The sequence below is a fragment of the Oryx dammah genome, unplaced genomic scaffold, assembly GCF_014754425.2.
Source record: "Oryx dammah isolate SB20612 unplaced genomic scaffold, SCBI_Odam_1.1 HiC_scaffold_11072, whole genome shotgun sequence".
Classification (NCBI taxonomy): domain Eukaryota; kingdom Metazoa; phylum Chordata; class Mammalia; order Artiodactyla; family Bovidae; genus Oryx; species Oryx dammah.
Window position 1 is genome coordinate 1,827,223 of NW_024080466.1, and position 13,013 is coordinate 1,840,235.

Below are 13,013 nucleotides of genomic sequence, written 5' to 3' on the forward strand. Positions count from 1 at the left end.
TGAATCCCCTTGCTACCTTTCATTTTTAGGAACCTCATTATGACATTTTGTTAGTCATTCATAGAATGCAGAGCATCATATTAGGCATCAGGCAGAGAGCGAAATACCATCCAGATTCTGTAACCCTTTATCTACTAAGGGATGATGTTCTAGGATTAATATCACACAGAAAAACACTTCTAAACTAAATGCAAAACAGTCCAATATATTATCAATATTCAAATAGTGCTTTGTTAATATATGACAAGTTTTCAACACTATGTTCATAAAGTGACAAGTATTAAAACATGCTATACCTGTTTAGATCCTTCTGTTAAACTACTAGGAAAACAAATATTTCTAAACCGCTTCCAACCTCAACCTACCTCTTTGGCTTCCTCTTCCGGGGTTTTGTAGCGAACAATGTATTTGCGCACTTTTCCAGGTGCGGGTTCCCATACGACGTTCATGGTGCTGTGAGTCACGTCTCTGAGTTTAAGGTCTCGAGGAGTGGGCAGAGGCACTGGAGACACGTGATAAATTAGGGCCAGAATTTACTTTCAACCACAAAGCTCTACAGCTTCCACACAAGCTTTCAAGAAGTCGCTTGGAGAAAACTTAAAGGTGTGCAGCAAAGTAACTAAACAAATTGGTTATGATGATAAAAGCACTTTGATTCTATGAGATATAGATGAATTCTTAAAAAGGCTTTTTAAAAATGGGATAAATTTAAATTTTTATAACAACTCTTTCTCATTTATATTTAACTTTCTCCCATTCTATTTAAATAAACTCTTACTTGCTGTTCAGCTATAATAAATCATAATTTGCCATAAATGTGCAGCTTATGTTTTTTTAACAAATATTAAAACAGTTCAGATTGAAATCAAAGTGTCATGCTTCCTGAAGCATGTGATAGCAAAACAAATGGTTACAAGAGCGAAGAATGAAGATGATTCAAAATTACACATCCAATAAGTTCATAAGAAAAAACCCACAGAAGCCCAAATGGTTAGGCGCAAATCCAACAATAAATTTTCCCCAAGTCAAACAAATCTTTACCTTAAAAAGGACAAGAAAGAGGATAACTAGAGAAGAGTTTTTCTCTTGTCACATGAGACGTATCTCACTCTTCCTAGCTGCCTGTTTGACCAACGTTCTTTGTCTCTCATTTAAAGTCTGCATATGTCACTTCCTGAATCTGTCTCTCTACCTCTATGCTCCCACCCCTCCATCCCTTCTATGCTTTCCTCTCTCAGCCTCTCTCTGTGCCCTCCCCACCCCCTCCACTGCTGCAGTCCAGCCCTATACCCAAATCTATAGCCATGTCTGTCTTTAATCCCACTATGACTTGGGTCCCCTCACTCAGCACCTCCAAAATATGTCTCCATGCCTGGCTGGATCCCCACTCTTTCTACCCATCACCACCCCATTTCTACAAACCACAAGCTTCAGATAGGGTCTGACATGTAAAAGGTGATTATTTGATGTCAGTGACTATCTCCTGCCCTAGCTTGCAGCGTTTCTCCTCTCTGTCTCTTCAAGCTTCTATCTCAGCCCCGTACCCCCTTGAAGGTTTCTTACAACTTCTTCATTTCCTTAGAAATGCAGTCTGAGACATAAAATGTAAGCCAAGACATGCTTAGAATCCCAGCATGCCCACCTCAAAAAGCATGAAACAAAACTACCAGCTGGGTAAGACCAGGGTCCTAAGTGCCATCACCGTCACTTTTCAAGAAAAAGCACCTAAATTCTAGTGAGACAAACCAGAAACACACAGGAGGCTGAACAACACACACAAGAGAAGTGCAAACCATGAAGGAGTCAGGGTCCTCCACCCTGTCCTACGTTACTTATCAGCACATTCCCAAAACCTAGGCACAAGCCTGGAACGTCAGAGTTGATCAATATGTTTGGGGATTGAGTTAATTTACTTGACATAAACAGACTGATTCAGATGTGACATAGTTTCTACTTCAACAAGAGCTTGGAACGTCTTAATCTTAAACCTAGTATTTTTCTCCAACATCCCCTTCTCACTAATGGTGTATACCATATTCATGGTATTCATATTATTCAACAATAATAAGGACTGTAAGATGCACCCTTATTTTATGCTCTGTTCCCTGACTGACACCTCACCAAGAGCAACTGTAAGACACCACTGATTGTAAGATACCGTCTGAAAATCTGATATGTTAAATATGGAAAAATAAATGCAAGTCTCAACAATCGACTTAAGATGCTGCTGTAAGTCTAGAAACAACCTTGGCCATAAGGAATAACCCTACAACTTACGCACAATCAAAATCAGTCTTAGCATCATTGGGCAAAAGAAAAAGCTTAAGAAATGAGCCATGTTCGCAGCAATGAGGGAAGAAGGAAACCTAACGCCATCTTACAGGTGACTTCCCTCGCTGTGACGGGTTCGCTGGTGAGGTCGTGCAGGACAGCCTGGACTGTAACCGCATACTCGGTGTTGGGGAAGAGGTCACTCAGCTGCACGTCAGTCACTGTCGGCTCCACGCGCATCTGCAGATAGACGAGCCGAGGCGAAACGACACATTCAAATGAAACGTTTCCGCTAATGAGGAACAGCCAGTCACACCAAGCTGTGACCACTAGATTTGAACACAACTTTTATTTTTCATTTCTCTGAATGGCATTTCCCTTTTCATACTGATTTTTTTTTTTTTTTAAGATGTGTCACAGGCCACAAATCTAACCTGTTTTTGTTTTGTGTGTAAAGCTATACATGAGCTAATGAGCCCCTTAACGGGGACTCAACAACAGTGAAGGCTCAAGAAGACCCAAGATAAAGAAACAAAGGGCTCCCACCTCCTTGGGCTTGGTCGGAACTGTGGCGTTGATTGGTTCGTAGGTCACGGTGTAGCCGGTAGCGCCCCCCACTGGCTGCCACTGCACGTGCATGGTGGTTGAGCCAATATCGTAAATGTTCAGGCTGACCACAGGCACTGGCACTGTTGAAATGGAAAAGCAGACACATTCTCCTCATTTGTTAACTGCTTCCAGTGGCTCAGCAGTAAAGTGCAATGCAGTTACTGGTATTAGTGCATGGTAAATAGAAAATGGGCTGCCGTGAGTAATCAGTGAAATTTAATATAATCCCTTTCTCTCCCCTCAAAAACCCAATCTCACTGTTTACCGCCAACACCTACTAGGGCTGCATGTGATAACTATTTCATAGAGAAAAGACATTTAAATGTAAAATGGCATTCTAGTGTCTATACGAAAGCCAAAACAGAGACTAACTTCCTGAGGTTTCAGTCCCTTTTTCTGGAACGTCTGTAAGTTGACCGTTTTCATTCTTCAATCATAGAATTTCATACATAAAAAGCCAACCTAGTATTTCATTTCATTTTTACTTTAAAAAAAATAAGTGACAGTGATGTCTATTAGTAAATGGAACTCAGGGGATTCTTCAAAGAGATTAGCCCATGAGGCACAGTAACAGGCTTACAGTCTCCTCTTCACTAATATCCACACAGCTTTCCAGTTTTTTGTCCAAAGATGGACTTTAAAGTTTTAAGGAATTATCAGGTGAATCCTGCCCATTATGAAATATATTATTTCCCACCTAATGGTCTAATATGAAGGGAAATATGAGAGATGAAGACCTAAGGGACTGAGGAGTCAGTGGAGTCAGTTCTTGCCTTGGAGTTACGCCCATTCCTTCCTCTTTCTTGTAAGAGGCCTCCCTTCTTCCTGGAGGTCAGCCAAGAAGATGGGAGAAGGAAAGAGTATTTTCATATGGCCTCAGAAACCCCACCAGGAATAGGAGTGAGGAATATCTTTCCTCAAAGCTTTACTCAAAGCCAAAGCCATCAGAGCTTCTCTGGTAAAGGCCAGAGTCCAAAAGTCAATAAAAAAAGGAGCTCTCGCTGCCAGCTGGAAGACCTGGCCTCATGCAGAACTGAACCAGCTGATTCCTGCACAGCTGCTCCTCCGGATACTCTGAGTCCCACTCCCCAGATGGTACCTTCCCTTAAGAGGTGGACAGTTGTGAAAGGTACCCGTCCCTCTAAGGTAAACCCTGGCCATGAATACCCAGTGGGTCTCAAGATGGCAGGAGCAGCCAGTAAAAGCAGAAAATCACAGTATTTATCGAGAACCTGCACAAAGTACACATTCAGTAAATGTGTGTTGAAGAGATATCAAATAAAGGGATGATTCAGAAGGCTTACAGAAATCACACACAGTACAAACGAACTTATTTACAAAACACAGATAGACTCACAGACATAGAAAACAAACTTATAGTTACCAAGGGGGATAGTGGCAGAGGTGGGGAGAGATAAATTAGGAGGCTGGAGTTAAAATATACACACTACTATAAAAAAAAAAAAAGTGATACTGAAAAAGATGGAGGACAGGAGGAGAAGAGGGCAAGAGGATGAGATGGTTGGATGGCATCACCGATTCAACGGACTTGAGTTTGAGCAAACTCCAGGAGATGGTGATGGACAGGGAAGCCTGGTGTGCTGCAGTCCATGGGGTCACAAAGAGTCAGACACGACTTAGCGACTGAACAGCAACAACTATATATGAAATAGACAATCAACAAGAACCTACTGTATAGCACAGGGAACTACACTCAGTATCTTTTAATAACCTATAAGAATCTAAAAAAAAATCTGAAAAAAAAGAATGTACACATATAACTGAATCACTTTGCTGTACCTTTGAAACTAACACAACTCTGTAAATTAAAAATATTTCAATAATTTTTTTAAATGAAAATGAAAAAAAATCCCACATGGCCTGTCACCTCTTTACCTTAATAAATTAAACAATGAATTTTTTTTTCAATCTGACTTACATGTTTTTTCTGTGCCCTTCAAAGGCTCACTGTATTCATCTTCCACTACAGAATACACGTTGACAACATATTCAGTTTCAGGCTTCAGATCTTTTAGGACCGTGCTCCTTTCCAATCGGCTCACATAAAACTACAAATAATAACAATTTCTGTTAGAATCAGTTCCTTCTTTTCTACTGTTAGTTGTGAAGTAATTAACTTCAATGAGCTTAGGAAATATTCTTTAATGAGGCCATTGTCTTTTGCTTTTGAAAACTATCAGATTACAGTGAGATCTTGGATAATCCATACAGTTTATGCTCCCAGCTATTGTTTCCTTATTTGTGAGATGAGTGCATAAAACTAGAACGTCCTCAATGTTTCCTTTCTACTTGATGATTCTGGTATAAACTCATGAACAAATTAAACACCCTCTTAATCCCTAATTAAAAATTGTATTGATAATGTGCAATTCTTGGAAAGCATAAGAAATTAAAGGCTCTTTCCTTTAATTAAGCCCAAATGGAAGTGTTTGCCCTGCAAGAAATGGAGAACACCACCATAGACCCAGTTCTGCCCCCTTCTTCCCCCTGGCATTCCTCCCAGAGCCCTAAGGAGGAGGACCCAATCTCAGGACAGAAAGGAGTGGATTGTAAGGACTGTCTACTCACTTCTTGCCGTTTCCCTCCTGACACTGGGTAGTATTCCACCTTGTACCTGTCCACACTGTCAGAAGGAGGTGTCCAGCTCACTCTCATAGACCGATGGGTCCGCTCAGAAAGAACTAGGTTGGAAGGTGCTTCCAAGTCACCTGCACGTGGAAATGAAGTACACAGACTTTTTCATTATCATAGCAAGATGATGATATTTAAATTATGTTGCAACGGTGTTCCTCTCCATATTTCAAGCTTTTATACACATTCTTTCATATACTAAGAAGTTACAGTTGTTGTTCTTGTTCAGTTGCTAAATCAGATCTGACTCTTTGTAACCCCATGGACTATAGCATGCCAGGCTCCTCTGTCCTCCGCTATCTCCTGGAGTTCACTCAAATTCATGGCCATTGAGTTGGTGATGCTATCGAACCACCTCATCCTCGGCTGCCCCTTCTCTTCCTTCCCTCAATCTTTCCCAGCATCAGAGGTCTTTTCTAATGAGCCAGCTCTCTGCATCAGGTGGCCAAAGTATGGGAGCTTCAGCTTCAGCATCAGTCCTTCCGATGAATATTCAAGCTTGATCTTTAGGATGGACTGGTTTGATCTCCTTGCAGTCCAAGGGACTCTCAAGAGTCTTCTCCAGTAAATCAGCCCAGTGCCCTTAAGTCCTCTCTGAATGGGTGGCCTAAAATTCTTCACCCTCAGGAAATTCAAATCTGAGCTCTTGTCATTCTTTAAAAGCTGCTCCCCTCATCCTGACAGCATCACAGTTTATTGGTCACTTAGATTCAAAACCTCTGGACTCGTCCTTGGATACGCTCTCTGCTCTCCCACCTTCTACGTGTATCAGTAAATGACAACATGGGTCCTGACAACTCTATTGCCCCGATCACTACTGGTACCACCCAAGTTCACTGCCTTCATCATCATGCTGATAATTTACGTTCATGTCTCATCTTCTTAACTGTAAGTTATGCTCTGTGAGGGCAGAAGTGATTTCTTATTCATGTTTAGTTCCCTTTCAGGATCTAATTCAGTGGTAAGAGAACCTACTTACTTTCTCACTAAGAGAGAAACAACCAAGTCTTCTAAAACTTAGGCATATCCTACTGCTTGTGTTTTTTTTTTTTTCTGTTCATAAGTGTAGGTGAAATGACTAATATAGAAAAATATTTGGAATGAATATAAATGAAAATAGAAATATTGGGCTCAATATGACCATTAGAGAGACATCCCAAATAGTAATTACAGAAGAGCTAATGCAGTGACTCCACAAGCATGGTAAATCATTCTCATATGAACTCTTCCCACTTTCTTTGTAAGCCAAAGCTGGGAAAAAGCATTTCCATTCTTAGTATCCTAACCTTTGTTGTACTTGGGTCATAATCAAGCCTACAAAATTATCAAGCAATTTTACTGTCTCAGAAACTAAATGAATGCAACTATTACATAGCTGATATAAAAAAAAGAAAGTAAAACAGATAAAAGATGTTTTCATCCCCACTCAAAGTTCTCTCCAACTAAATAAAACTACAACTCTCTCAGCTAATCCAAAGCCAGACGCCTACAAATTCTGGCTTCCTGGCTGGTCTATTTCTCCTGGGAAAAGGTCAGTCTATTGTTCAAAATCCAAAAAGAAAATCTGCAAAATTTTGAAGAGAGAAATTCAAGAAGGAACATTCAAATAAATGTATCCTTAGTATCCAAAGCACGTGAACCATTTCTACCACTTTGTTAAACTCATTCCAACTTTCCAAAACCAGAGTAAATTAATGAAAGACAGTCTTTACCAGAATCTACATTTACTTTAAAATTTTTTCTCATACAATAAGAACCATCATTTTATCATTAATTTTCAAAATACCTTCAGTTTAGTATTTACCATGGTCTGTCCTACAATTTACACAGGTAGTAATCATTTTATACCACTTGTCACTACAAATTCACTTCTATAATTTTATTTCGAAATCTTAATTCCTTATTGATAGCTACCTTTTTTCAAGGACCTCTCAAAACATCTTTACCCATTTGACTTTGAGTAAGTAACCGTATCTCTCTAAATCTATTTCTTCAGTGGTAAAGAGAGATGATACCCTTTCTAAAAATCCACACTCTAACACTGTAATTTGTCTTTTATGTTTAGAGGTTACAAGTGCAAAGTATCAAATGTGATCATCTCTGGTTGGGGCATTTAACAGTAACTTAATAGTGATATGGAGTGAAGATGCTTTACCAGAGAATAGACATACACCAGGAGAGAAAGCACCTCTTTATTCCCCAATCTCACTTGTGTATGTGTCTGTGTGTGCAGTGCACACGTGTGCAGTCGCTCAGCCATGTCCGAGTCTTTGCGACCACATGGACCATAGCCCGGCAGGCTCCTCTGTTCAAGGGATTATCCCAGCAAGACTACTAGAGTGGGTTGCCACTCCCTTCTCCAGGGGATCTTCCCGACCCAGGGATCAAAAATGCATCTCCTTTATTGGCAGGAGGATTCTTTACCACTGAGCCACCCAGGAAACATGTGTTTGGTACAGGCACATTTAAACTAAATGTATCCTCAAATAAACTAGGAGTCATTTACAGTTTGATGCCATCAGAGAAAATCCAAGGACTAAATCAGTGATTCTCAACTGGGGGCAGTGTTCTCCCCAGCAGACATTCAGCACATTCTGAAGGTATTTTTAGTTGTCATAACTCAGGGGATACTACTGGTATCCAGTGGGCAGCGTTCAGGGATGCTGCTAAACATCTCACAATGTACAAAGTAATCCACTCCCTCCATTCTACAAAGAATTATCTGGACCAAAATACCAACAGTTCTGAGGATGAGAACCTGGGCTAACCTTACCTGGACCTTTGACACTGTTACATAAGTTGTTGGTGAGGTCATCCACGATCCTAGAAAGTGACTCAAAATCTGCCACGTTGTATGCGTGGATATCATCAGGATCTGTTGCAATCATCTTTAACTCAACTTCATCAGCATTTTTAATACCTTGGGGAAAATGGATACATAAAATTAAAAGCATGTCTCAGAAAAAAATTCATGGAATGAAGCAAATATTTCATAGGCTACCCTTATACATTCTGTGTTAACTAGAATGTATATAAGATTTTCCCCAACAATAAAATGATTACATAAATAGAAACAAAAAATAATACAAACTGAAGGTTATTTTGTTTGGCTTCTTCTCAATGCTTCTAGCACCAATTCCCCACCAAAAAGAGTCTGTTTAGTGTTTTTTTCTGGAAAGTATCAGGTAAAAAAATAATAATAATAATTATAAAAAATAGTGGATATCAAAAACAAAAATGATGCTGTGGAAAACCAAATAGGAATTTTCCTGAATCCTATTAATAGTATAGTTGTCCTCTTGATTTATTAGTCTCTTCCAAGAAGCCATGTAGTTTCGTCCCATAACTACAAAATTATCCTTGGCAGAACTATTTGTCACCTGTGGAGGCGTGGCTATTCTCATCCATACTTACCAACAGCAAACAGTTCCACGCCTTCATCCTTGAGTTTTTTGGAAGGTGCCTCAACATCATCCTGGGATTTCCCATCAGTGATAAGAACTCCGATTTTTCGAGCTCGAGGTCTCATGCCAGCTTGGGTCTTGAAGCTCTGCTGGCGAATGAAATTCAAGGCCATCCCTAGTGGGATTGTTAAAGGAGAATCAGCCACATCATTATTCAGCCATGAGCTCGGACAAAAGCGAGAGCTGACAGCGCCCTGGACCATTTGGCTCACCTGTGAGGGTGTTGCCTCCCTTGTAAGGCAGGTTCGCCACGGCCTGCAGCAAGCTCTTCTTGTCTTTGTGAGCATTTAACTGCCACTCTGTTCTGGGGTCCCCACTATACTGAGCGAGGGCTGAAAGGACACCATTGGCATTAGCATATGTAGGCGAACCTGATGAAGACATCTAAATGCCGTCAGTGTTGTGAGACCTACCAATCTGTACTCTTTTGGGGCCAATCTCAAAGACTTCCACGATCCGAGAAATGAAGCTCCTGACAGTTCTGAAGTTCGCCCGGCCGATGCTCCACGATCCATCCACCAGGAGCACGATGTCTGCTTCAGCCCGGGTGAGACACTCCATCCCTGATGCGGCAGTCACGAGACAGCACAGAGTCAGGGGCACATTCTTCGTCGGGTTACCTCCCAGCACACTTCCGCCACCCCCGGGGGCCAGGGTCACCTAACAGTCTCAGTTCTGTGGCTCAGCGAGGTGATTGGGAGTTCAAGACTTTGAAAACTTGTCCATATGACTTAGAGCTTCCAATAAGAATCACAGGAACTATCCATCCCTCTAATAATCAATTCAGTGGAAAATCTTTCCTTCATCTTTGACACAATCATAGAACATGGAGACTTAAACTGTCATTATAAATTTGAATAGGCTCACAAACTCAAACACTGAAATATATAAGAGGGAATGTACAGCCTTCTGACTATAAGGAAATAATAATTTTAATAAAACTTTGCATTTTTCTCAGTTTTCAGTGGTCATTAGCAGACAAGTATGAGATGAACTTTAAAATGTGCAAGCTGGAAAAAGGTTCAGTGAGCCAAAAATATCTTTTGAATTAATGAAAACTCTTAGTAATACATATATTATTAAGGATTAGGCACAGAACTCTCGACCCTTCTGAAGTAAAAGATATATTGTTTAAAACTTTGATGGCTATTATTTAGTTTTAAATAACTTAATCATCTACTACATATAAGAATCAGGTAAATACAAATGGTGAAATCTGCACATTTAAAAAATCAAGAGAGAAGGAAGACAAATCTAGAAAAAAAGATGCAAAGAAGTATACAAATTGAGAGCTACAGAGACCACAAGCACAAACACTGATACAAAGCTAGGGTGCTTTGGAAAGAGAGAATTATCCCAAATCCTCAGTGCACAAGCTACAAAATAAAAATATAAGTCAGTTAATATCATCATAAGAGAAAAAATAGAACATCAATGCAAAACAGCAATAGTTGAGACTTTATTTTATCCACATCCATATTTTCAAATGCTTTCTTTTCCAAGAGCTTATGTAACCAGCTATGAATTTTTCAACTAATTGCCATGTTAGTATCTGATCTTTATATTATTAAAAAAAAAACTGAGAAAAACTCAATGATGCTCATTATACTACAAAAGCATCACTGGTATACTGGATGGTCCATCAGAGTGAGGATTCCCCAACACTATCCAAGTACCTACGCCTTTACAAGTCTCCTCCTGCTCTGCCAAGACCTACTCTTTATAAGCAAATGATGAAAATAAATATTTAGAAGTAAACTCTGCCCACCAGCTTCACAGCTAAGAATGTTCAAATCTAGCTTCATGTGTATCAAAGCTGTAGTTGTGGCAGCAGCAGAAAGTCTAAGGGGTTTACGTTACCATTTTGCTTCCCAAGTCTCAGCTGCCCACCTATTAACGTATCAATAACCAAATACCACTTGCTCAGCCCAAATAAATCCTTTCTACAATTACTTTAGCAAAATAAAACTGCATTTGAATCATTACAAAGAGAGAAATGTACATCATCTACCCATTGAAAAACTCAGCTTGAAATAATACAGTACTATGTAACTAATGTAATGCTGACAAGAAAGCCTTAAAAAAAAATGTTGGCAAAGTGTGCTTAGCTGGATGTCTGTAGAATTTTTTTAAGTATATATTACTGAAATAAATTTTAATGTAAAATTTAATTGTTGATTTTCATGGTATAATTAATCTAACAATTTACATTTGAAAAAGTTGCATGGTACTGACGTTTCTTAGGAGAATGCAATTCAATTCTTACCAGAGGATAAAATTGGCATTACAGTTGTGTCAGAAAGAGTTGTCATTTCTTGTCCAACAAGTGGTGAACTTTCTCCTCCATCAAACATTCCAAAAACGTTTACTTTATAGGTGGTACCTGCCCTGAAATGTTAAAATATACAGTCTGCATGTATAATGGGCTCAAGTGGTAGCATTTTTGTTTTGTTTTGTTACAAATATTCATCTTGATTTACAAACTTTCACTCAGAGGAAGTTATAATACATAATATTGCAAGAGAAGAAAAATAATTTCCATCACATTCCAGTTTAAGCTCACACTGTGAGGTATTAGGGAAACTAGCGTTCTAGAGAACACTGGGGGTTCAGGACACCAGTTTCCACCTTGCCTTTCCATCAAATGTAGAATTCCCACCTTCCTACTGAGCAAGTCAGAAAAGGACCAAGCTCTCACTTTTACTACTGCTAAGTAATGGGCTTTAAGAAAACAATTTAAAATGTTGTACTTGCAAGGAAACATAAAGCCCTGGCACAGTGCCAAGCACATAGTGTGTGAAAGTTGCTCAGTCATGTCCAACTCTTTGTGACCCCATGGACAGCAGCCCACCAGGCTCCTCTGTGCATGGGGTTCTCCAGGCAAGAGTACTCGAGTGGGTAGCCATCCCCTTCTCCAGAAGATCTTCCCCACCCAGGGATCTAATCTGGGTCTTCTGCATTGCAGGTGTATACTTTACCGTTTGAGCCACCAGGGAAGCCCCCTGGCACATAGTAGGCTCATTCAATTTTATCTTCCCTATTCTGATAGAAAAGTAAGTATTGTGCATTCAAATAGATTTTAGTGTTGTTGAATGAATAGTCAAAACAAGTCAACTTTCCACCCGGCAATGAATGCAGAGCACTCTGTTTCTTTTACTATAGAGGATGCAGGCTGCTGTTCAAAGTCAAACCTCCTTCTTTTCCACTGCGGAGCCTACAGCAAGACCTTCCATCAGCCCCCACTTCCCCAAGCTTCACAGCTGACCCCAAGCATAAAGGCCCACTCCCTCCCTTGCTCCTGGGAGGGGATGTACACACTCATCTCTGGGTCAGCCCCCTGGGCCTTTCCTGAGCACAGGAACACCCTCATTTCCACGGGGCTGGTTGGGGACAAGCTGCTCTTGGTGAAATAGTGTGACATGGATGTCAATTTTTTAAAAGCGGGGTGCTATGGAGAAAAACACCATTCTTGCCTGGAGAATCCCAGGGACGGGAGAGGCTGGTGGCTGCCGTCTATGGGGTCGCACAGAGTCAGACATGACTGAAGCGACTTAGCAGCAGCAGCACCCAATCTCCTAGTAAATAACATCATCAAAATAGTACACTTGTTCAGGCCTAAATTTGAATGTCTGAACCCAAACCTCAACTTCAGCCTCAACAAGAGTGAGAAAGCAACTTGGGCTGATTTTAAATACTCTGCCGGCAACAGACACATTAAGTGATCGTGTGTGGAAGGCCTACCAATTTACATCGGTTATGCAATCTGTTAACAAAAATGAAATAGAGTTCACTCCTACCTAAGTTCCTCTAGAACAACTGTGTTGTCATACGGTCCAACCACTAACTCCCCCAGTCTTCTGTCATCTCCCGTGGGGTGAAACGTGACCTTGTAACCCTTGACCTCACCGGGTGCGGGCTCCCATGTCACCCGGAAGCTTGACATGGTTGGATCAGATGTTTTGAGGTTTCTGGGTGATTTAAATCGAGAAGCTGTAGAGATAATAAATATTAAAATAT

General features: G+C 40.4%; 1 protein-coding gene across 1 annotated transcript in view; it reads right to left on the reverse strand.

The window, feature by feature from the left end:
* The window catches only part of LOC120860414 (collagen alpha-1(XII) chain-like), a 123,526-nt gene that overhangs the window by 64,914 nt on the left and 45,599 nt on the right, over positions 1–13,013 (reverse strand). The window contains exons 16-26 of the mRNA XM_040236213.1: positions 12,794–12,986; positions 11,263–11,384; positions 9,410–9,559; positions 9,209–9,328; positions 8,947–9,111; positions 8,306–8,452; positions 5,470–5,609; positions 4,820–4,949; positions 2,818–2,960; positions 2,382–2,511; positions 366–502 (exon numbers count right to left, since the gene is read on the reverse strand). Of these exons, the coding sequence (XP_040092147.1) occupies positions 366–502; positions 2,382–2,511; positions 2,818–2,960; positions 4,820–4,949; positions 5,470–5,609; positions 8,306–8,452; positions 8,947–9,111; positions 9,209–9,328; positions 9,410–9,559; positions 11,263–11,384; positions 12,794–12,986 (1,577 nt within the window). The remainder of the gene's footprint in view (positions 1–365; positions 503–2,381; positions 2,512–2,817; positions 2,961–4,819; positions 4,950–5,469; positions 5,610–8,305; positions 8,453–8,946; positions 9,112–9,208; positions 9,329–9,409; positions 9,560–11,262; positions 11,385–12,793; positions 12,987–13,013) is intronic.